Source organism: Manis javanica, chromosome 1 (assembly GCF_040802235.1).
Source record: "Manis javanica isolate MJ-LG chromosome 1, MJ_LKY, whole genome shotgun sequence".
NCBI classification, from domain to species: Eukaryota; Metazoa; Chordata; class Mammalia; order Pholidota; family Manidae; genus Manis; species Manis javanica.
In genome coordinates this window covers 2,738,602-2,763,488 of record NC_133156.1, presented here as the reverse complement: position 1 = coordinate 2,763,488, position 24,887 = coordinate 2,738,602, and the positions used below count along the sequence as shown (strand labels likewise).

Sequence of the window (24,887 nt, the reverse complement as noted above, 5' to 3'; positions counted from 1 at the left end):
TCCACCAGTTTATTTCCCTAGTCAGCAACCTTGGTTGCTTTATCCCATATCCACAGAGAAGAAAATACAGTCTCGTGGTTCCTGTATTCTTTCATGCCCCAAACCTGAATGGTAAAAACCAATGGTAACAGTTTTTGAAGAGCCAGTTGAGGCAGTGTTGTCAGAGGAGAACCAGGGGCTGTGGTGACTTGACATTGGCAGTGAGCAGGTGGAGGAAGGGGTCTGGCTAGAGAAGAGTGTAAGGGGGAGTCTGAGGAACACAGAGGCTGAAGGGCAGGATGGCAGCACTTAGGCACAGCGCAGGTCCGTGATGGGCTGATCTCACAGATGAGGTTCAGGTCAGGCCTCCTTCCCTGTGTTCTGTGCATGTGGAAAGGTGAAAGCCAGGGAACCAGGGATTCCAGAAGCTTCTGAAAGGACAAGGGGAGTGAAGGTGGAATCCACCCTGTCATCTGGCTTCCTTTCATTTTAGGCTCAGTGGTTGTGGTTTGGGAAATTTCAGAATGCAGCTCATGCAAAACCGACCTTAGATACACAAAATCTAGATTAGAATCGAACACAAAAGCAAGTAAGCCAATGTGATCAGAAAGTAAATGTTTGAAAATTCAATTTAGTAGTATCCAAAAGTCAACAGAGAATTCAAGTAGAAAACAATTAGGCCACTCTGAATATATAGCATACTCCCAAGTCTCTCAAATGGTATGGATGATTAATATTAATAGCCTTTGAAAAGCTATTGCTTATCAGAGGTAACAGATGTTGGATGGAAGTCCGAAGTAACGACAGATCTGAAAACAGAAAGGGAATCTATGATATTGCATGAATAATAGTGAATTCATAGACACCTCTCCATCTAAGCCATTGTGATTTATTTGAATGTTACAAGGTCAAACATGTCAAAAGATGTGTGCATAGGAGTAGTTTCTTCTTCCATTGTTATTTTTCTGAATATAGAATGTTCTTATTGCATGACAGCTAATTCCAAATGGCTCCAGCCACAGAATTCCTTCTGAGCGGGGTCCCCACTGCAGTGCACTCCATGCTGTGGAAGGCTTTGCACTGGTGCTGCTGTGCAGTTTCCAGGTGGCTACACGCAAACTGTGTGTTTTAATTCTGAAGGAAATTCGAGCTTTATTTGTTGCCCTGGGTCAACCTGAGGTATGGATTGCCCTCTGAATTTTCCCACTTATTTCTTTCAACAGTTTTGAAGTTTGGATTTAAAACTATAAATAATTCATTACTATTTTATGTGGTTTCACATCACACGTGATGTCAACAAATAATTTTTTATTCAGGATGAGTTTTTAATGATGAAATAGCACTCTTGACCCACAAGGTATGTTATATATTCCAAGAACAATAGAAAAGACCATTTCTGATTCTCTAAGAGATGGTGCTTTGTTAAGAAGTGAAAGATTTTAAGACTAGGACACAAATGATTTTCCTTCATAATGTTTGGCATACACTGAATTAAGGAGACATCACTGCATTTATATTAGGGAATGAATTTGAGAAAATAATGCATCTCATTTCAAATGACAAAGTACCAAAGAGTCTGGCTAACTGAAAGTTGTTTAATTTTGATAATGGTGGAAAAATGTTCCCTTGAAACAGATGTGAGCCACATGGAGAATTACTAAGCCAACTGACTCCAGTTAACCTCCCACACTTGGTCACGTGCTGCACACCCTTGTTCAAATGTTAAGACTCATTGCCTTCTGGCACAGGGGGCCAAGCCCTGTGTGTGAACCGATGAAAGACCAGCTTTTTATGTCACATACTTCTTTAGAAAAATGCAGCATTGATTTCTTGTTTTAAATCATTTCTTGTTTTAAATGATTCTCAAAATGGTCATTGTCTTTGCAAAGTACTGTCAAAGTTATCCCAGTCCTCTCTGTTCACATTTCTTCAGATAGCTCTCTGATGTATTTTAGGACATCCCTAGAATCTGGTAAATGGATTTCAAAGGCATGCCCTATTTTGGTAAACCTCTGTTAAGTCTCTGTGACTTACCATGGATTGTACCGGGCACTGTACTGTGCTCTATGCACATTATCTCATTGAACCCTCACAATAACCTAAGAATTAGTGCTGTTATTACCCTCATTGTACAGATACTGAAATGGAGGCTTTAGGGGGTTAAATACCTCAGCCCAAATCAACAGCTAGGATATGACGGAGCCAGAACTGAAAGCCAGATGTACATGCTCCTAAAGCTCCACAAGTTCCTCATACTGTTCCAGCAGGCCATGCTAAGGACATTTTCCATATCGCTTTCTTTTGCAGCCACAATTTTTTTAGGTGGGTAGGGGTATATTTTCTATTAAGGCATAGTTGATGTACAACAGTATATTAGTTTCAGGTGTACAATATAATGACTAGATATTTGTTTACTGCAAAATGATCACCTCAATAAGTTAACATCTGTCACCATGCATAGTTAGATATTTTTTTCCTTGTAATGAGAACTTTTAAGATCTTATGCTCTCTTAGCAACTTTCAAATAGGCAGCATAGTATTATTAATTATAGTCACCATGCTGTTCATTACATCCCTAGGACTTATTTATTTTATAACTGGAGGGTTATACATTTTCATTCGCTTCACCTATTTCACCTGCTCCCCATTTCTGCAGCCACCGATCTGTTCTCTGTGTCTGTGAGCTATGTGTTTTGTTTCCAGCCACAATGTTTTAAAAACCATTCTCATTCATCCATGAATAAAGACATTCTGAAGCTTCCCTGTAAGGTTTCTAAGTAAATAATTTCATATTTCTGAGCTTCTCTATAATAAAGGATGTCAAAGATACACAGAATCATATATATACATATATGTGCTCTATTCATGTAAAAAGAAGTCCCAATAAGATTCTTTCTCACACTCTCCCCCATGTGCTTTTACCAAGCAGCTGTGTACCACATAGATACCACATTGGCCATTTAGAGTGAAGTTTCTTTGGGCCTAAAATTCAGTCACAGTCAACTATTGATCAGTCATTTTAGCAGATAGATGACTTAAGTAAGTAGCAGCATAGTGGTCTGGCAAAGCATGTTCTTGGAGGGTTTCTGTTCTCTAAAATTCATGACAACATGAACACTTGAGTGAATCATGTTTGGTCCTGGTGTTTAGATTCTTGTGTATGTGTGTGAGTTTTTGAAATTCAGGTACATGTCTTTTCAGTTTTTGAAACTCAGATGCATGTGAAAGTGGAATCTAATTATCTCCCATTGACCCTTGAAAGACTAAACCCAGAATGAGAGGAGTTTAGCCTCTACCTCTCACCGTCTTGGCACTCACGTTCCTGTGAGAAAACCCTTATCTGAGTCTTGCAAGCTGTTTGACCTCGCGTGCTAGACAAAGGCAGTGACGCAGGTGGCGAGGATTCATTTTCCCATGGAGAGTAATTGCCTCTCTTCATACAGGACGACGACAAGCCTATGCTTGATGTCATGGATCAGCTAAGTTCTTCCATTCTTGAAAGTTTTATTCATGTAGCTGTTTCGGATTCAGTAAGTACACGTTTGATCCTAGCACTCATAGTTCTTAAGTGTAAGCTGTGGACCTATCTGAAAAGGGAGAGACAAAGACAAATGATGTGGAGGAATTCTGGGGTTTTATGTCAGATTAATAAACTGACACGAAAGTACTTATGAAAACAAGACTAGCTTTTCAAAAATAGCTTAGATATTCAGATAAATTTCAAACAAAATTTGAGCCTTAGAATATACATATTTTGCCTACTGCAATTTCAAGAATTGCTCGGGATTTTTTAAGAATATTATTTTGCCTTATTATACTTGACACTGTATGTTACTTGTATTTACGTGGTGCTTTACAGTTTATAAGGTGCTTTCACATTTATTATCTTTTTTGATCCTCATAGGTAGCCAAGCAAAAACATTAAGGGGCAAAGCCGTGGCCACGGAGAAGTGTTAGGGTCCAGACTTGATCCTATTTGGCTTCTGAATATAGAAGAACTTTACCTGCTGCACAAATACATCTTCTTTTTAAAAAGCACATTGGCAACTTTGAATTTTCTGAACAAGGGGAAATTGAAACTGATTTTAATTATCTGATTTTTTAAAAATCACTAAGGACAATAATGGGACCTGGATTAATTTCAGCTAAATAGCTGCAGAGAGGCAGGGCAGATTGGAGCTGCTCACAGAACCCTGCTGCTGATGGCCATTGTATATCCTTGTCCAATAACCATAAATGGCTGCAAACATATTAGACAAATAACTATAAATAAATACAAAATCTATAGCATTTGTGAGCCTTTCGTGGCCTTTCTAACTAAGGTTGAACAGAGATCCCTATTTTAAGTAGCCTTGTTCTTATGGTTGTAATAATAATGATAATTACTATAACTATTAGCCAGGCCATGAAGACCTTAACAATGATCCTAAATAGTCCTAGTTCTTCTTTCAGAAATTCAAATGGTTTTAACATGAGAAGAAAGAGCCGAGTGTAATTGTTTTATGTACGTATCTTATTTCCCTATACATTCGATTTTGTTCATGTGATTTTGTTCTGTGTTTATCAGAATGAAAACCTTGAGCCATAGTAACTAAGTCAGCCGTACTGCACTTAGGAAAATGCACAGAAAGGGGAGGAAATGCATGGGGAAAGCAGTGCCCGCTCTGTGCCAGGTGTTTTTACATTCCTTATCTCATGTAATTCACGTAGAGATTAGGTGAGGTCAGCATTATAATTCCCAAGTCATAAATTCAGCAGACAGAGACAGTCATTTTCCCAGGTCACAGTGTGCACTCATCTCGCTGGCTCTGAAGCTCAAGCTGTGTCCTTATAGCCGATTAGCCGCGGAGGTCACTTGCTTAGCCCTCTTGCCCACAGGAACCAATAGACCCAACACATCACCTTAAATGCCTAACAAACATAAAAGCTTTTCTCTCCTGGCATCACAGCTAGATTATTTGAAACTTTGTCTTCCCTCAACTTTGATATTCTGGACTAAAAAGAGAATGAAATATAAGAACATATGTGTTACCTATCTATATTTATCTTTCAAAAGGTTTTAGAATGTTTATTTGGTTTGATATCATAGGACTAGACTAAGTAGTTATCTCAGAAATCATCAATAAAATGCTCTTCATAAAAGGGATTGCACTTAGCTATCTCTCTAAGTCAGAGGGAAGGTATTTTCAGTCTAAGTAAAGGAGACAAGATCATGGCTTAAAAAAATTTTTTTTAAGACAAACCAAAAAAAAAATAATTGCAGGGATAAAAACACATTTACGAATCTCAGACAGCAGTAACTTTTCAGAATTTTAAAATGGCAAGTCCATGGTCAAGTTCTAATTAACATGAGTTTAACATTACCTATAATGTCATGTATTTGTTCAACAAATTGAACAGGCAGCTTCTGTGTACTAACGCACAGTGTGACGTGACATTCAATCTGTACGAAATACCACGCTTGCCCTTCAGCTCAGCGCTGGCGCTGCTGGTGGTCCAGCAGAAGAAGCGGCTATTATACTAGAAACCCAGGTCCTATGTGACCGATGTCGGAGGGGTGCTCTAGATTCAAAGCTTGGCCCATGGCAGAGACGGTCAGGAAAAGCACTGCAGAAGAAGGGACACGTAGGCTGAGCCAGAACGAGGGCAGGCAGCTTACAGCTCAGTGCTGATCCCGTGCCTGCTTCTTGCACCATAGACAACGCTAACGCTGACCCACAGCGTGGATCTGCAGTGGTTGGTGGAGTGGAACGCAGTCCTGGTCAACAGCCATTATGATGTAAAGAGCCCCTCCCACGTCTGGATATTCGCTCAGTCCGTCAAGGACCCCTGGGTCCTCTGCCTCTTCAGCTTCCTGCGGCAGGAGCACCTGCCCAAGCACTGCCCCACGGCCCTCCGCTACGCCTGGCCCTACGCCTTCACTCGCCTCCAGCCGGTGATGCCCCTGGTGGACCCCAAGTAAGGACTCGGGCTTCCCTCTTGCTGAGCTGCTCGCACCGTTTGCCCTCTTACATTAGCATTTCAGATTAGAGAGTGGAACATGGTAGCCCTCCCTCGTTTCTGAACTTCCTAATACAGAATTCTTAGCATTCCCTGAAAACGGGTCAAAGGTTCTCTTCTAGAGCTAGTTGGTTTTGATATTTTTCCCTAATAATGAATACAACTGAGTATAGAATCTGAAACCCTTACTGGTGAAAAGGACCTTAAACTTTTATCCATCTTCCCATCCAGTAGAGACATTCCCTGTCCAGGAAGTTCCTGACAGTGAAGACAAGCCTTGACCAGTGATTGTTCAACTCTATTTGAGCACTTCTAGGGCCTTTATATAATAAGTGATATTTAAAATCCGGAACTCGGTTTCACTCTTGTTTTTGACCTTGTGTTCCTAGTAGCCCAGTTAATGCCAAGAAAACCAGCAGTGCCGGCAGTGGAGACAACTATGTTACCTTGTGGAGAAATTACCTTATTCTTTGTTTCGGAGTGGCAAAACCCAGCATTATGAGCCCGGGACACTTAAGAGCTTCCACTTCAGAAATAATGGCGACCACCCCTGATGGTACAGTGAGCTACAATAACAAGGTGACATGACATGCTTCAATAGAATTATTCTGTAAGGTTTATTTTTTAGCTTGTTTGTCTAGAGTCCACAGTGCAGATTGCACTGTGCCTGCCATCTGGAGTATACGGGACCAGATTTTCATCCTACACATTTCTAAATTCCATTGAACATTTGTGTGAATAATTTATTATTCCCCCCTGGCAAGTGAGGAACTGCAGATAAAGGGAAGTTAACCTTGCTTAAGACCACAGAGTGACTTGTCTTTATTAGTATCCTGATGTTTGGTTCTTCCCCACATACCACATTTCTCTCACTCGTCACTAAGTATTTACCTTTAAAACCATACCTTGGTTAAATTAGCTTGTTAAAGATGGTTTTGTAGATTAATTATGGTTTTTTTCCAATATATATATATATATATATATATATATATTATATATATATACTATTATAATAGTAATGTTCTTTAGAATTTGTGTTCCATTTGAAAAATGCATTCATTGTGCTGTATTAAAATTTATGGGTTTTGTTTTCTTTTTCCTGAAGTGATGGCAGTGTGTTGGGATGTGGTTTCGTATTTTGAAACTGTCATAAAGGATCATGATGTGATTAAAGGAAGCATAAGCTATCATATTACCTCTTTTTCACTTTTAATCAACTTGTTTCAGGCCATAGGCACCCCATCCGTGGGAGTTCTGTTAAAGCAGTTGGTGCCTTTGATGAGACTAGAGAGCATTGAGATCACAGAGTCCTTAGTTTTAGGATTTGGAAGAACAGATTCCCTTGTTTTCAGGTACAGTAGTCTTCATGAGTTCTCAATTCATACATGCTGCTGCTATCATAGTTCCTGTTTTTAACTCGAATTTGAGTTTGTGTTTTGGTGTATTCCCCCAGTGTTTACAGGCTTTGCACGATTTCCTTTATGTCCGCGTTGGTTGTCATGTATGTAACAAATGTTCCTTGCAAATGCCTCGCATCTCTCTTTTAGTCCCTGCAGCTTTGATTTTACCTCTCAGGTTTTCTCTTTATTGCGAGCTCTGTTTTAGATAACTATACGCAAAGATAATTCAGTCTCAGTCCCCGGTTAGCCAGACTGTTCAGAGGCTTTAACACCAAAATGAGTGTTGATTCTTCAGCCATTTATGCAACAGGCTCTCCATGGTTAAGTCCTGACAGGAGGCTTTCAGGGGTGTTCTGATAACACTCACTGATCTTTCTATCAGGTGCTTTACTGCCTTAATAGAAACATCATAACTCACTTTCTGAACTCACTTCACACGTTTAATCAAATAACCGTTCAATCTGGGGCAGCATCCAAGCCTTTTGAAAGAGTCATCATAAAATGCTAGATGGGCTGCCTCTGATGACTTGAGCTGAAGCACTGAAAGTCTATAAGAACAAATGAAATCTTAAAGTTTTTTGTGTAGATAGAAAATGGAAAGTTCCAAGCATCTGTGAGAAACCCTATTTGAAAAATAAAGATTAATGAGATGTTTTAGAGGCAACTAGAAAAGATCTGTTACATATTCATGTGTAGAGTCAGACTTTATCCTCTAAAAATGTTGTGTTCTGACTACTTGAGTGCCAGTTAACCAGTGCCTTATTAGTTACTTAGTTGAGACAAAGCATAGGAATCTTGAAAGAAGATAACAGAAATAATTCCTAGAGTTACCTAGTATTTATTCCCAACGAGCCTAGGGCTCTTTTGCATACATACCTTATGCGTTCAGTACTCCGAGGGGTGGGTAGCATTCTGCATTTACTTGTCATGTAGGTCTGGAAAACTTAATGTCTCTAGGCTCAACTCCCTCACCTGTAAAACTGTTACCGTAAATAAAATAAAGTGTATCTCTCCAATAAAAAAAGGAAATTTGGCATCATTGTAAAATCTATCTCAGAGATTTATTGTGAGGATTAAATGCAAACATACACATAGTAAATTTTCAGCACATGATTGTTTATTAGATGGAGGAGACCATTAATACTAGTTCTGTTTCCTTGGTGAAATGTTCTAGCATCTGTACTGAAGGAATCTGGCCTGGAACACAGGCTTTCGGTGTCTCAGCGCCGGATGCCATAGAGTGTGCCTTCTGGTCCTTGCCCCTGTAGGGTGACATCTAATAGCACAAAACACCTTACCAGAAAATACAAGGTTTCAGACATGAAGCAGACTGTATGCAAAATACCTAGCAACAGACTACATCTCATAACTTTGTCTGTTTTGACATAGCAGTTCAGAAGTTATTTCCTAAGGAAGACACCTAATTAGATTAGCAGATACACAGCTGAGAACTGGAGATAATGGAGACAAGTGAAGTATAGACATGTAGTATGATATAAATAAGATCGAACTTAACTTTTACTACACAAGAGAAAAGGTTTTAACCAGAACCTCATCATTAAAAAATTTACCCTAATTTTTTTAAATCGACTATTAGTGAGTCCTCTGAGCACAGACCCCAGAATTAGTACCATAGTAATTGCATCTGTCTCTCTGGCTCTAATTAGACTAAAATTTTCTTCTGTACACGAATTTGAGTTAATTTTTCTTCAGCGTCACTGCCTACAGTAAAGCGCTGTGAAGTTAGTAAGCACTTGTAGAATATTGTTTCATTGTTCAGATAGGATTTTTTGCCACATTGGACTCCAGAACATTAAATCAAAATTGTGTCAACAAATATGTAAGGAGATGAGGTGATATACAGGGGGCTGGGATTAAGACCAATAATAAAAATATAGGCCAACACCTATTTGCAGTTCATAGGACTGGGAAATGGAAAGGCCAGGGGAGATTGTGGTGTCACGAACCCAGTGAAAAAAAGCAGCTGATTTAGGATTGACTGAATATATTTGGTGACAAGCTGGGTGTCCATAAAGATGAATCCCAACTGACCTTTCTCCTCCCCAGAGAATTGGTAGAGGAACTTCATCCATTAATGAAAGAAGCTCTAGAACGAAGACCAGAGGTAAGATTTTGAGTTTCTATAATGCCTTGATTCATTTGGACAGTGCGGTGAATTTCAGTCACACCCAGTGATTTCCCCTCAAGAATGCAAACACCCCAACATGCTTTTAACAATGAATCTTAATATTTTAATCTTTCTTATTTATTTGTCAGTATTTGAGTATTTACTATACTATGGTTCCTACTTACAGAGACTTTATGTACTAAACTTACAAAAGCAAAACAGACTAAATATTTAGCCACTTTTATATTAAGACATTACATTTTTCTGCAGGAGGTTTGAATGGACCGACTTGTGGGTCTTAGTCTGTTTCCTTGATTTTTCACAAGGAGTTCGATGGTCAAGAATAGTATTTGTTTCATCTGGCATCTGAAGCATTTTCATCAATTCTTATCTTCCCCGAAGTGAACTCTGAGGTGGATAAACTTACAATGTAGCAGGATAAAAAAATAAGATAAAAAAGATTAAGACTAAAAAAAGAAGCTTCCTTTATAATAGCTCAGATACAAGAAGTAGCAGAAATTTAGCAGTGTAAGAACAGCGTTACCTCTGTGACCAGAGTCGGTGGGATTAGGAGTGTCCCCTCACCTTTCCACTTGTTTCAGACCCTGAAATCTTTCAGCAGATGCTGGGAGCATCTAGGATATGAGACACGTGGGACCCCAACATTTCCGCTCAGAAGTATTTATTGACCCATTTATGATCTGTTCCTCTCCTAGCCTGTAACAGCAAGCATTTTCTCTAAGGATTAATTAGGAAGAAAGAAAATTACATTTTGGCTCTTCTGTTTAGAAAATTGAAAATAACTCCATTATGCTTTTCTTGAATAGAGTTGCCTAAAGCAAACTTAATAGTGTTTGGCCCATGTCTGTAAGTAGTGTTACCTCTTTCTAACAGAACAAAAAGCGCCGAGAATGGGGAGACTTGTTAAGGCTACAACTCCTTCGGATATTTGAACTTCTAGCTGATGCTGGTGTCATAAGTGACAGGTAGGGGGACATTCTACTGAGGTGAACTCTCCTCACCAAACTATTTTTGTTGTCTCTTTTTTTTTGTCTTTTTTTAAAATATAGATTACCTTTAACTTTTACTCAGAAATATCCAAAAAAGCTTATCAGTGTTTTTTGTCATAGTCTATTTACACTGCAGATAGGTCGGAACAGATTCATTGTGTGAGTTCTCACAGTGACTCTTACTGTGCATGAGGCATGGACTTCTTTGACATAAAGACTAACCACCTAAATGTTCATTTTTATTTGTATCTTTTATTCTAGCACAAATGGAGCCTTGGAATGGGATACATTAGCTCTTGGGGCTTTGTTCTTAGAATACGTGGACCTGACCCGCATGCTCCTAGAAGCCAAAAATGATAAAGAAGTTGAAATTCTTAAAGATATCCGGGCACATTTCAGTGCGATGGTCGCCAACTTGATTCAGTGCGTGCCAGGTACACTGACGCCCCGCTGCAGATTACCTGGCGAAACCATTTGCATTCCCAGTACTGGGCTTTCCTCTCCCAGCCTGCTTGCCTGTGTGCAGGTCTAGGATGGGATCATTTATTCGGAAATACCCATAAGAGCAGATTGTGGTAATGCAACAGAGTTGGAAAGGGAACAATAGGAATTACATGTGGCTTTGTGCTTGTCGTTATCTCTATTCTTTGTTTTGGTTCCCACCTCAAAATGAACCTATGTGATTTCCATAGGAAGGAAGTAATTGAGAGGGCATATTGACAGAGGCTTTATTTTTTCATTCTTATTGTGCTAATCCGTGAGCACAAAAATCCCAGAAATATCCCTGCTCTTGACACTATCCAATCAGTACATGATATAGAATTCTGTACAGCTGAATAAACTCTATCGTGGAGAGGGTATTTATTTTTTACAAAGTAACTGGATATGAAACATTTTCATCCAGCAGCATAGAGAATAAAAATAGCTGGTCAGTGTAGTATAAAAATTAATTACTATAATTAAAGCTTTTTGACCTAATTACAAAAAGCCACTACTCAGTTTTTCTACTTTTTATTATTTTGTGGTTGCATAACCTTCTTCTTACCAGTCCTCTTCATCTTTGATGGCCCTAAATTAAGATTTGAGTTGACATTTTTTGTCAAAATATGTTTGCTTAAAATAGACAGTCTATGCATTATATTTCATAGTTCTTCCTAAAGACAGGCAGCAGCAATGAGGAGAATATTTTATATGTAAGCAACAGCTTAGTGGAAGGTGTTGCAGTTTTTCTAGCTATTGATTAGAAAACAATGTCTGTGAGTACATTTTTTATCTCATAACTTCCTGCTCTGAGACAAGGTGCTATTTCACTGCAACGTGAGAAAGAATAACACTTGGAAAGAAAATTTAGCCTGGACTTTTTAAATACATGTTTCCTTACCTAAGGCAAACCAGAGCTAGGAAATGAAATTACTCCTTTCCCCAAAACTTAAGCTGCACGTGTAACAGTGACCTAACCTGTCACTGTGTTCACTAGGAGACGCTTAACTCTGTGTTTTCCTTCTAGTTCATCACTGAAGATTCCTTTTTCCCCAGCAAAGCCTGAGGCACCATTTTTCATCCTGTTTAGCCAGTGGGCAGGACCTTTCAGCGTCATGTTCACGCCTCTGGATCATTACAGTGATAGAAATCATCAAATTACCAGATACCAGTATTGTGCATTAAAGGTAGGTCACCTTTGCCTCAGTGACTTCCTAGTCACACCATGAAAGGTCTCTTTCCTCAAACTACAGCCTGGACTTAAATAAGATTAAAATAGTTATGATACTCGAGGATAAAATGCAAGTGCACATGCCAAAAAAAAAAAAAAGAAAGAATGAAAGAAAGAAATTAAATAAACACACACACAAACATACATACATAAGTTGACTTTAAAAATTCCAAAAGGTGCACACATAAACATAGGTAGCTATGTATAAACATATAAATATTCCAGTTGGGTTCACAATTCCCAAATGCAAAACTTTTCCAAGCTCCCACTTTTATGCAGTATTTCTCCTCTGTGAGAACCATGTATTTTTGCTTAGATACCCTGTAAGGGGCTGCCTTGCCAATTAACTGTACCTCAAGTTCAAAACCTACCACGAGCCACATTCCCTTTTTAGTCCCCTCCTATTCTAGAAGACTCCCGGAAATAAATTTCCACACTAGTAGGACTGTTCCAAATTTTTAGAAGCATGATTCCTGCAGCCTGATTTCCTTTAGAAAATTAGCTGTATAATCAGTTCTGTCATATATACCAGAAGTTGCTGGCTGTCAGGTTGACTTCTGCCTCAGTGGAGCTGATTTAAACCATAGTCATTTAGACCCACAGATTACAAAGCTAATCAAGATCTCCACTCCTCTTACCCACCCTTGCTGCTTCCCCACTCCCCTCAAAGGAACTGAAGTTCATATTCTTCCTTTTCTTTGTCTTTGATTAAGAATCACCATTACGTATTTCCATCTGTTTCATGGTCTGTCAGTTTAGCACCTTAGTTAAACATCTGTCAGCTTTATCAGTTCAGTACATGACTCAAACATTTTTCATCAAAGCATAATTTGAAAAGCTGTATTTACCTTATAAGCTGAAGTCATTCCCTTAAAATCACTGAAAGTATGTTTATTTTAAGTATTGTAAAATGGACATTTTGTTTTGAATATCTTACTTTTTCATCATAAAGATTTATTGTAATCTTAAAATGACATGTCCACAAAGTTAAGCCTATGGATTTTAACTCTTATCAAAAAAGATTCAAAATTGGGAATTTGGTATTCTTATTGAATTGATTAAGGAATACTTTAAAAATCTTGTGGAAATAATTGCTTTAAAAGACCCTCATCATTTATAAAGTCAATTGGTTAATGTTAGATCATTCCATGTTTCATTCCCATGTTTTGTTGTCAGGCAATGTCAGCAGTGTTGTTCTGTGGCCCGGTGTTTGATAATGTGGGCCTTTCCCTAGATGGCTACCTGTATAAGTGGCTTGACAACATTCTGGCTTGTCAAGATTTACGAGTAAGTACTAGCCAAAAATACATTATTTTAAATGTCTTGAGTTGCTGCCTCAGTTGGGTTACTGAGGTGGGTAAGCATCAGTCACAGCACAGTAATCACACATCACCCACGGAAGTGTAGGTTTATGTGGCGTTCACATCGCACTATGAAGTGTCAGGATAAAAAACACAGTAACCACCGAAGCTGACCATAAACTGGACCATAAAGCCAGTGTTCACGGTTCAGATGATTGAAATGGCATGAACTGTGTTCTCTAGTCACAGTGGCATTAAGCTAGTAATCAATAATAAAAGATAATTAAGAATTGTTTTTCCAGATAACCAGTGAGTCAAACAATAAATGACAATAGAAATAGAGAAAATTTTTTTAAATTTTTTATTAAGGTGTTATTGATATACACTCCTATGAAGGTTTCACACAAAAAAACAATGTGGTTACCACATTCACCCGTATCATCAAGTCCCCACCCACACCCCAATGCAGTCACCATCCCTCAGGGCACCAAGATGCCGCAGATTCACCACTTGCCTTCTCTGTGCCACACTGTTTGGGGAAAAAATATTTTGAACTGAAAAATAATGAAAATACTACATACTAAACTTGTGGGCTTGCTTAAATAAAGCCTTGCTTGGAATGAAATGTATAGTCCAAAATGCATATATTAGAAAGAAAAAAGCTCAGTGACCTAAGCATCCATCTCAAGAAGACAGAAAAAGGTAACATACTAAACTCAAGAAAGTACAATGGAGGAAACAATAAAGATAAGAGCAGAAATTAGTGAAAGAAAAAAATTAATAGAAATGATCATTTAAGCCAAAAGTTTGGGTTTGTTAAAAGACTAATAAAATTAAAAAATCCATGGCAAGTTTGATCAAGAAAGAGAGAGAGAAGGTACATGTCACCAACATCAGAAATATAAAGGGACATCACTACAGATGCTACAGATATTAAAAATAGAATATATGAAAATGTTTTTGCCAAAAACTCTAAAATTTAGATAAAACAGACAAATTCCTCGAAAAACATAAAAAAAGAAAATGTGAGTAGTCACATAAGTAATAAAGAAATTTAATATGTAATTGAAAGTCTTCCCACAAAGAAAACTTTAGGACCAGGGTAAGGATTTAACAAGAAGGAAAATTAAATGACAATTTCATTCATGAGCATAGGTACAAAAACTAAGGAAATATTAGAAAACTGTACTCAGTGATATATTAAAAAATGATTCTTCATGATCAAGTTGAGAGTATTCAAGAACTGCAAGATTGGTTTAATAGTTCAACTCATTAGTGTGTTGTATAAAGAGTGTCAAGGAGGAAATATCACATGATCATCTCAAGAGATACAGAAAAAGGACTTAATAAAATTCTACATTCATTCCAGAAAGAAGCTCCTAATAAAACTAAGAAAAAGGAACTTCCTTAGTTTGATAAAGAAGTCTTACAAAAAAAAACCTATAGTAAATATATTTAATAGTGAATATTGAAAGTGTTCCCTGAGGTTAGGATGACCAAGAAAGCTCACTTTCACCACTTCTATCAACATGATACTAAAGATCCTTGCCAATGCATTAGGAAAGAAAAAATAAGGTCCAGTAATGAAAAAGAAGAAACCAGACTGTAGATGTAAATGTGAAAGTGAAAAGACAAGTTTCCAGAAAATAATACAGGAGACTATCTTAATCCCCAGGGTTAGGGAAAGATTTCTTACACAAAAATTACCATAAAGAAAGACTAATTAAAACACTTGATGAAAAGAGACCATTAAGAGTGTGAACAGGCTAGCCATAGAGTACAAGAAGATGTTTGCAACATAAAAATCAACAGAGTTCTTATCTAGAATATATAAAAGATCCCTAAAGATAAATAAGATAAAGACACTTTCAGAAAAATGAGCAGGAGACTTAAACAAGCAATGTATAAAAGAGGTTATCTAAATGGCTAATATACATAAGAAAAAAGTCTCAAGCTCATTAGTAATCAGAGAGATGCAAACTAAATCCACAGGTCATACTTCCTCAAAACCACCAGAATGGCTAAAATTAAAAAGATTGACATCATCAAACATTGATGAAGAAATGGAGCAACAGAAACTTTAATGCAATGCTATAAAATGAAAATTGGAATGACCACTTGGGAAAACTGATTGACGTTATCTGCTAAAGTTCAACATAGCATACCCTACAGCCCAGCAGTTTCACTCCAATGTGTACATCCAGTGTGTGCCACATAAGACACATACAAAAATATTAAAAGCCGTATTATGAAGTCAAAAGCTGGAAACCACCCACATGTTCATCAATAGTAGAAAGTGATCATAAATTGTAATATTATACAACAATGAAAATGAATGTAAATGACTCTCAAGAATACATGAGTGAAAGAAAACAGACACAAAATTATATACTATATAATCCCATTTACTATTATATATTACATAATACATCCAAAACAGCCCAAAGCAATCAATAGTGTTAGAAGTCAGGAGAGTAGTTTCTTTTTAAGAGGAAAGGAAGTATGATAATTAGGAGAATGCACCAGGCATGCTTCAGTGGTGCTAGTCTGGTTTTATACTTTACGGTGTTCACATTAGTGTGTTCAGTTAAGATAACATCATTTAGTTGTGAATTATATACCATCTATCTATTTCATACTTCAGCATAAAGTTTCTAAAGTATGATACAAATTAGCTGATTTTCTTTCAAGTTGAACTAACTTTTTAATGTTCTCTTTAAGTCCTTTGCAATAGTCTCATCAGCTTTTGTCTGCTGCTAATTCCTTAAGCCCACGGGGAACTAGGTTGATGAAGTTTGACCATCCAGTGAGAATATCACCCCCATCTTGGCCCACACTTCATAGTTAAGAAAACAAAACAAAACAAAAAACTGTCCAGAATCTTTCCTTCTGCAACTCCTGCAACCGTCAAAGAGTGGACAACTTTGGGAGAGGGCTGTAAAATGTTACTTTCTGAGAGGACTGTAACCTGGCTTCTCCTGGACAAATGTGTGTTGACAGTAGCTTCAGGAATCATCAATTAAGAATCCTGTTGATACTATTTATATGAAGATCTTCTCATATGAAAGTTCTGTAGTTTTTGACACTGTATTTCTTTTTAGAAGATTTCCAGCCAGGTTTTATATATATGTGTGTGTAGGTGTGTATTTATTTATTTATATGTATATATAAATAAATATATTAAGCTAACTAAGTATATTTAGTAATCAAGCCTCATAAACATATTCCCTCTGATTTTTTCCTTCAAACACTTTGCATGCATAAAGAGTATCTTTTGAATATTTAGAGTTATTTTTAACCAAATACATCTATTTTTCAAAAGTATTTTAAGTGCAAAAAAGGAACACTGCCAATAAAGCCTTCACCACCTTTTCAGAGGTGAAAACCAAGAATGAGTGGATCCTATTTGACAGATTTACACAGAGTCAAATTTAGTTTTTACATTTCAGTTTTTGGTTGCAATATCGCATCCTCTTAAAGATGAATACTACGTGGAATAAAAATTTATCAAGATGGTTGCTCAGTCTTTACTTTCATTATACATAGTTTATATTGACTAAGCTTGTGTCTTTTGCATCTTTCCCTAGAATAATCTTTCATTAAACTTAAATAATTACTTTTCTCCATGTATTCAGGTTCATCAGCTTGGCTGTGAGGTGGTCATCTTGCTGTTGGAACTTAATCCTGACCAAATAAATCTTTTCAATTGGGAAATTGACCGATGCTACACAGGGTCCTACCAACTGGCATCGGGCTGCTTCAAAGCCATAGCGACCGTGTGCAGCAGCAGGTGAGAACCCTTTTAAGTGGAAAGTATTGGTCAGCGGCAAGTACCATTAAGGTTGCCTGCCCTTCATGGTATCAGTAATTGAGAGCTGACTGTTTCGCAATGATTGGAGCAAAGTAAATTCTAAGGGGATACAAACTGGCCTGCATTTCCCCAGCTGATAGACGGCCTCTGTAAGTTTGCAGCCAGCTTGATTGTCCTTATTCTGCCAGGAGAGTGGCTTTCAGGGACAGCCCCCTTCTTTTTAAGTGCCTGGAAATTCATAGTGAAAAAATAGAGCGGGATTATAAAAATACACTATGTATTATCCAAGATACATTAGAGGATTAAAGGAATTTCTAGAAATGTTTCTGGCAGGGATGAACTGTAAGCCCTTCAGCCATTCTTAAGACCAAATAAATCCAGGAAGCAACATAAAAATGTTGAATCCCTTTTGTCTAAAACCTCAGAAAGGAAGAAAACAAAATGTAGCACCGTGAGTCCCATAGATACACTTTTAAAACCAATGCCCTGGTTACATCAGTTGGTCATGTAATGAAGCCGTTCTGCACTGTATAATTTATTGAGTGAAATAATTTCATTACCAAGATGAAACAGTTAGTAAAGGCTCCTCAGATTGCATAAACTATTCTCAAAAAATAGTTTATGGATTAGTGATTGAGAAAAGGCAGCTCAAGTTTATTTTTGAAATAACTCTTATAGACTTGATTTTCCTTTTTATTTAAATGTTGCATTTTAAATAGCTACCATGAACTACCAGAGGAAGGAAATAAAAGTGAATTTATTTTAAATTGCAACCTATTACAGTTGTAAATTAACAAGGGCAGAATTTTAGAAGACATCTACTTTTCAATAAACCCAAAATGAATGTGTTGTTTAAAAAGATAAGCTTCTCTTTAATATTTTTCTTTTTCTTTTATAAAGATAGTGGATAATATTTTATGTCCATGACTTTCCTTTTTCCATAATCTTAGTACAATTCTTATTATATGCTTTAAAAGTTATAGCAGATGAAAGGAGGAGACAAGGAATGACTCTATAGCAACTTACTATGCTGACAGACAGTGACTGCAATGGGGTGTGGGGGGTACTTGGTAATATGGGTGAATGATGTGAACACAATGTTGCTCATGTGAAACCTTCATAAGATTGTATATCAGTGATACCTTACTAAAAACAGTTACAGCAGATGAATATAATCTAAACTGCCTGATTTTCCATCAGTTTATTTCTTGATTTTAACCTTACAAAATAATTTTTATACCTATAAGATACTACCAAAATAACATTTTTTACAAAAAATCTCTTTCTCTGGAGGGTTCTTTTTTAGATATTTTGGCATTCTAAAAACAAATTTCTGCCACATGCTCTGATTTTTTAGAAATGTGTTTAGAATTTAATATTTGGACCCTGGATTCATTTGACAAAAAAAGAATAATCAAAGTTTTCTCTCTTTGCTGCCCTTCTCCCAGTGAACTTGGTTTGAACTATCCTAGTCCTATTTATTTCACCACATAACCATCTCATAAAATATCACATTGCATCCCTCTGAATGAATCTAGGTATTTTTCTTTAGGGAGCATGAATAAGTGCTTTATGAATTTAGCAATATAGTTTCAACTGCAGTAATACCTCCAGCCACAAAAAATATTGGGTCATAAAACCCTCTATGTTTAGAGTTCGGTTTTAAGATATCATCTTAAACTATTTTGGTTTCTTAGACAAATATTCCATATCCATTTACATTCACAACACTCATCTATTCTGAAGGAAGCTCAGAGAACCAAGCCATGCCAGGGCTGCTGCCTGTCTGCCAAGACAGTAGCCAACATTTCTGCCATTTCTTAACCAGAGAGCATGTTGACAATTCACAGGTTTAGCTGTGGCCTAAATGGGCTCTCTTTTCCCATAACTTTTCCGTGAGTCTAGATGAGCCTGCAGGTTTGTCTGAGCCATCTTTGTACTGAGGTTTTCAGTAGTATTTTCAAAAGCAAGTCTGGTGTCTTCACTTCTGCTTTATTTGTCTTCTGCAAGATTTCTTCTAAGGAACACCTGAATATCTAATCTTATGAAATAATAAACAGAAACTGGATCATATCAAATTTTGAAACAAGTTACTGGCATAGCAACTCCTACAAGCACAGTGTCTTTCTTGTAAAGTAAATTATTCCCTCCTCCTTTGCAAATAGGAATGAACAAATGCTGGTTTTATTTGTATAGGAATATGACAGTTTACAAGCAGACTCATTTATTACGGAACCACTTAAAACTGACTCTAAAATATTGAATATTTTTTAATGCTGTTGATTAAAATTTTCTGCCTTTAGCTTTAGAAAGGGGCATTAGCCATTTTTGCATACTTAATACATCAATCCCTGTATTCATTAGCTGGGATAATGGGGGGAAAATGATTCTCTACAATCTTTTGTTTGGTTTCTCTTTTTCTGTGAAGGACTCTGTGTGTGTGTGTGTGTGTGTGTGTGTGTTGTGAACTTTCTGATCTCCAATAAAACTAGGACTTATAACTATGGTATGACTCTGGTGGTACTGAGAGATTTGGAGGTCAGAGTGGAACTTAAATAGGACCCGAAAAAATGAGGATAAAACAAAGTAACAGTGGGTAGCAATCATTTAAGGAATTCTTCATACAATGTTTTATAGTTGATTGAAAGCTAGTAAATGCAACTCAGTACTATAATTTCACATGAAAGAACCTACCTCACCTGTCAGGCAGCACTAGTTCAAATAACTATGTGGCTTCTGGATATGTTCTTATTAACGTTCCCCTCAACTCCAAATTATGCCAGTACAGAACAGATAAGAAAATAAAGAAAGAGATTAAGTGGTTTTCCAAGGCTCTAAACCAAGGTAAATAGTATGCTGCATATTAAACATATAGTCCATTTCCAATCGCTAGCTTTACTCATCAGAATTATTTTCACACTTAAACACTTCAGAATTCCATTGTTTTCACTCTTACCCTCCACCCTACTACTAGTAGATGTTTGAGAATTCACATAAGATCAAATTTATCATTTTTAAAGGATTTTGTTGGGGGTGGTTTTTTATCGTCATGTTGTTTGTACGCCTCTATTGCTTCAAGTTAACTTCCTGAAAATCTTTCCTAATTTAAATCAGACCCAGCAAACTTGAATCCTTAAAAGCAAATGCCCCACATTTCTTAAGGGAACAGCATTGCTCCAGGGAGGCCAGGGGAAGCCCAGGATGCTTAAGTGCCAGTCACAGACCCTAATGGTGACGAGGGCCCTCGTTTGGCTGCGTCAGCGGAGGTGTTGCAGGAGAGCACAGAGTGTAAGGATTCGGGCTCTGGAAATGTGCTCTCTTGAGTTTGAGTTAATTCTAGCTCTCTGCCTCTAATCAAGCTGTGTGTTCCTGCACAAATCACTTGCAAAATTTATTGCAAAAGTTCCTGCAAATGCTTACGTACTATAAAATGGGAGCAGTAATAGGGCTGGGGTGAGGGGTACATAAGACCAATCTCTCAACCTCAGACCTTGTACACAGCACCCTGTAAACACTATTACTATCCGTTAGTATTTGGAGGCAAAGAGCTTTGATGTCATCCCCTCTACTAGTAAGATTCATCTCTTTTCAGAATACCTCAGTTATCCTGAGCTGTGTCATTTAGTTCTGCATAAGCCAGTGCTAGTATTCCCTAAGTTCTTCAAAATCTCCTCTCTTCTTGATTGAAAAAAAAAGAGTTTTATTGCTTGTTTACTTGCTGAATCATATCTGCCATTCATATTTACTTTGCCATCTGATTGTTATTCTGTATGATCAAAGCTGTACTTATCTTTTACCCTCCCACCACCTATGTTGAAAAATTAAATACTGGAAAGTGTCAGATTCAGTCTTAAGCCTATTTTAAACATCTAAGTACAGATGTTTTATTTGTACCATTTCACTCATTGGAGAACCTCCTGATTTTTTTCCTTCTCTGGGTTTTCTTTCATTTTCTGTATTTGTGTTACTTCTTTCAATGTTTCCATGAATTCCAAAGCAGCTAATTGCATGTCCTAATTACATGGCCAAGTGCATGGCCCCGCATGAGAGGGAGGCCTTGTCTATGCTTTTCCTGCCTTTAACCCCCCAGTGATCCAGCAATATTTCCCAGTGTTCTTTAATATGTGTGTATTAAATCCAGTGTCAGAGACAACAAGGTAGGTAAGACATCTCTAACCCCTTTGGGGCCCTGAAGAGTTTCATTTCTACTTTCATAGTCAGAGAGGTCTACTTCCAGATACTGTAGTTTGTAAGAATTCCAAGTTAGACGGGCTGTGAGAGGCGCTGCTGTGGGCTGTCCAGGAAGCTGATCGCACTGCAGGTAAGGCCTGGGAGGCTTTGGAGTCAGACATATGGAGGATGGAGTCTAGGTTCCCCAACTTCCACATGACCTTGGGCAAACATTTAACTTCTCTAAGTCTCACAGATTAAATAGCAGACCTAGGTAAAGCCTCGGCTCAGTACCTAGCACAGAGTAAGCATGTTGTAACCCAAATGTCACTGGCATTCATCACCATCCTCACCACTGGCACCTGGGGGGCTTTCCCAAATTTCCCATCTGACACATTAACCTCATGCTTTTTTGTTCATTAAAAATAAAAACTCTAGAAAGTAATCATTTTTGAGTGCAAATTTAAATTAATAAAATCATTTTGGAGGGCACATATTTTATATATGTACACAGACACACACACTTAGAAGAGGGTGGTTGCCACAGTGTGGCAGAGGGAGATGGAGGCTTCTACCCTTCACATGCCTGCTCGGCCAGCACCAACTTAGCAGCCATGTGCGTGGACCATCTCAGAACTGATCCTCTGGCCCTATGTGTTCCTTGAATCTGTTGAAAGAAAATTATACTCATGTATTACTAGTTTCATAAAATATTCAATGTGATTAATATTAAAAAGAAGTGACAAACCATTCTTTTTCATGTATTTAACCAATTCTCTCTATCATCTCTCACTGAAGTTGCTGTACGATGGGCATTATTCATAGTAGTCCCTTGCCTTTCTAGGAGGATAAAATGTTTCTAAAATAGGGCTTCATAGACAATATAATTATAGAGTATCAAAAAAGGGATGCATAAGTAAAATAATTAGTAAGTTTTTCATACTCCAAGCTATCTTCTGCTTTCTGAAAGTTTCCTCAAAATAAATATCAGCCACTTACCTTTTACATGTAGATCATTCACTGTATCACCAGTTGTCTATTTATGACCTCTTTTACATTAGAGACTAAGAGAATACACACAGTGAAAGTTATCTTAAATAGTACTACATACCAAGAAAAAAGTCATTATCTCCATTTTCCATTTGATTATACCACTAATCTCCACATCACCTATTCCCTATGTTCCTACTCTCCCCAGCAACCATTCCACACATGCAGGTTTGAAATCCTGCTCATTTATCTCCTTAGCATTTTTCAGATCTAACCCCTCCTTGCTGCCTCCACCATTCCTGCCCTAACTCAACCCCCTGCAATTACTGAAACAGCTTCCAACACGGACCCCTCCACAAGCCATCCTCCACACAGACTGACTCATCAACAACTGATGTCATTGCCTCCCTCCCCAGCTGCAAACCCCATAGGATCCCCATAATTTTTAGGCTGAGGTCCACAGGCTGGTCATCTCCTGAACCCCGCTCCCATGCTAGCCCAATCTCCCTGTGACCCTCTCCTATGCCTTTCGCACAGTCTAGTACACAGATACGTTCGTTGTACAGAGGTTATCTTGCTGTTTCATTCTTAACCTTTCAAAGTGCTGTTCTGCCTGGTAAATGCCCCATACTGCTCTTGGCTTGCTTGGCTGATGTCTCCTGGTGCCTCAAGGCCCAGTACACTTGTTTCTGCCTTGGGAAAACCTTCCCTAACCAACGCCTGATGTAGGTGTCCCTCGTCAGGATTCTGCAGCATGCCTCAGGGACTCCTGTCGTAGATGTCACTAAACCGTTTACTTTGTCTCCCTGACTAACCTGTAAGCCCCTCTAGGAAAGCACCAGATTTACTTAGTATCATCAGTTCTTTGGAGTTGTTCCTGGTATGTGTTCAGTGCATAATAAACATAGATGGATTGAATGAAAATATTAAGTGAGTGAGCTACTAAGAAACTTAGACGTATCATCTTTGGCCCCTTCCACTTATATTTGGTTTTCATTAAGATCTCTTTCATCAAAATGCATAAAATCCACTTGCGTTCAGCTTCTTGTGTTTGTTTATCCTGGTGCAAACAGTATTCAGTTTTAAACAAAGACAGAGCTATTTCCCTTCATCTACTAATAAACAGCAAAAATGAGGGGAAAACAATGGTTAAATGGGCATGGGAAATTCATAAGTAAGTCATTGAAGTCAGTGTGCCATCTAGAACTTTGAGGGTAATGATTTAGCAAGATTACTAGCCAAGCTATCTTGTAAAATCTGCTGTGTTTTTTCTTTAGGAACTATCCCTTCAATATAGTGACATTGTTAAACCTTGTTCTATTCAAGGCCTCTGACACCAACAGAGAGATTTATGAAATCTCCATGCAGCTCATGCAGGCACGCATCACTTACTTACATGGAAACTTCCATTCTTGAGCACGAAAATCAGAATGGTGGTTGGTCACTGGATTGCTGTTTATTGCTATGCATTTATGTGTATCTGCATATCACTGGTGGATATGAAGAGTGAGAAAACAATTGCATAATCCTCTATAAACATAGAAACGAACTGATTCCTTACCTTTAATATATATTAAAATATGCATCCATTGGTTTTGTTACTATGAAACTTTATTAGATATAAATACTCCTGGGATAGCCAGGCAATGTTTATTCATACTGTTTTCTTACTTTCCTATCTCTTTGTAGATCCTTGAAGCAAAGCTTTTTGTATACTCGAAGAAAGTAACTGAACAAAGACCTGGCAGTATTCTCTGTGGGACCCACGGGCCATTGCCACCTCTCTACAGTGTGTCATTAGGCCTATTATCATGTGAACTGGCCACGATGTACCCTGAGCTCACTCTCCCACTCTTCTCAGGTACCACGCAATAGCTAATGATGACATGTGTGATCATTGCTGCTCCAAGCAACCTTCCTTTTTAAATTCTAGTATAATTTTAGAGTCAAAATTATGGATGCTAAATTTGCAGATAAAAATTGCTCAGGGCTAAGTCCCATTACCTCTAAAAGAAATTTTAGGATATCTTTAAACATTTTTTTCAAAAGTGCTTATCTAGTGCTTGCTCTGGCAGCACATATACTGAAACTGGAAAGATACAGAGAGATTAGCATGGCCCCTGTGCAAGGATGACATGCAAATTCATGAAGCATTCCATATAAAAAAAGTGCTTATCTAAAACAGTAGAAGTACAAATAAATGTAAGACAAATGCCGGGATGCTTCGATTAATTATACATTTCTACATTCATTATATTTGTAAAATTTCCCAAAGAAATTAAGCACGGGTGCTTTTAATTTAATACATCTAATTGTTGCAAGTTGCTCTGGGTAATGCTGATGACAGTGGTGTTTTGTGACTTGTGTATTGCTACACGCCACAGACG

The 24,887-nt window shown here is 37.7% G+C and overlaps 1 protein-coding gene and 1 non-coding gene across 2 annotated transcripts in view; both read left to right on the top strand.

Annotated features, from left to right (window-relative positions):
• Positions 1-24,887, top strand: part of LOC140848869 (protein furry homolog) — a 249,912-nt gene that overhangs the window by 174,313 nt on the left and 50,712 nt on the right. The window contains 14 exon segments of the mRNA XM_073233639.1: positions 976-1,158; positions 3,423-3,509; positions 5,678-5,937; positions 6,369-6,558; positions 7,207-7,331; positions 9,447-9,504; positions 10,402-10,493; positions 10,779-10,951; positions 12,025-12,069; positions 12,072-12,184; positions 13,405-13,515; positions 17,165-17,319; positions 23,778-23,877; positions 24,190-24,361. Coding sequence (XP_073089740.1) covers positions 976-1,158; positions 3,423-3,509; positions 5,678-5,937; positions 6,369-6,558; positions 7,207-7,331; positions 9,447-9,504; positions 10,402-10,493; positions 10,779-10,951; positions 12,025-12,069; positions 12,072-12,184; positions 13,405-13,515; positions 17,165-17,319; positions 23,778-23,877; positions 24,190-24,361 — 1,864 coding nt within the window.
• LOC140844614 (U6 spliceosomal RNA) lies at positions 24,560-24,665 on the top strand. The gene has a single exon (XR_012123179.1). It is a non-coding gene; the product is annotated as a U6 spliceosomal RNA (small nuclear RNA).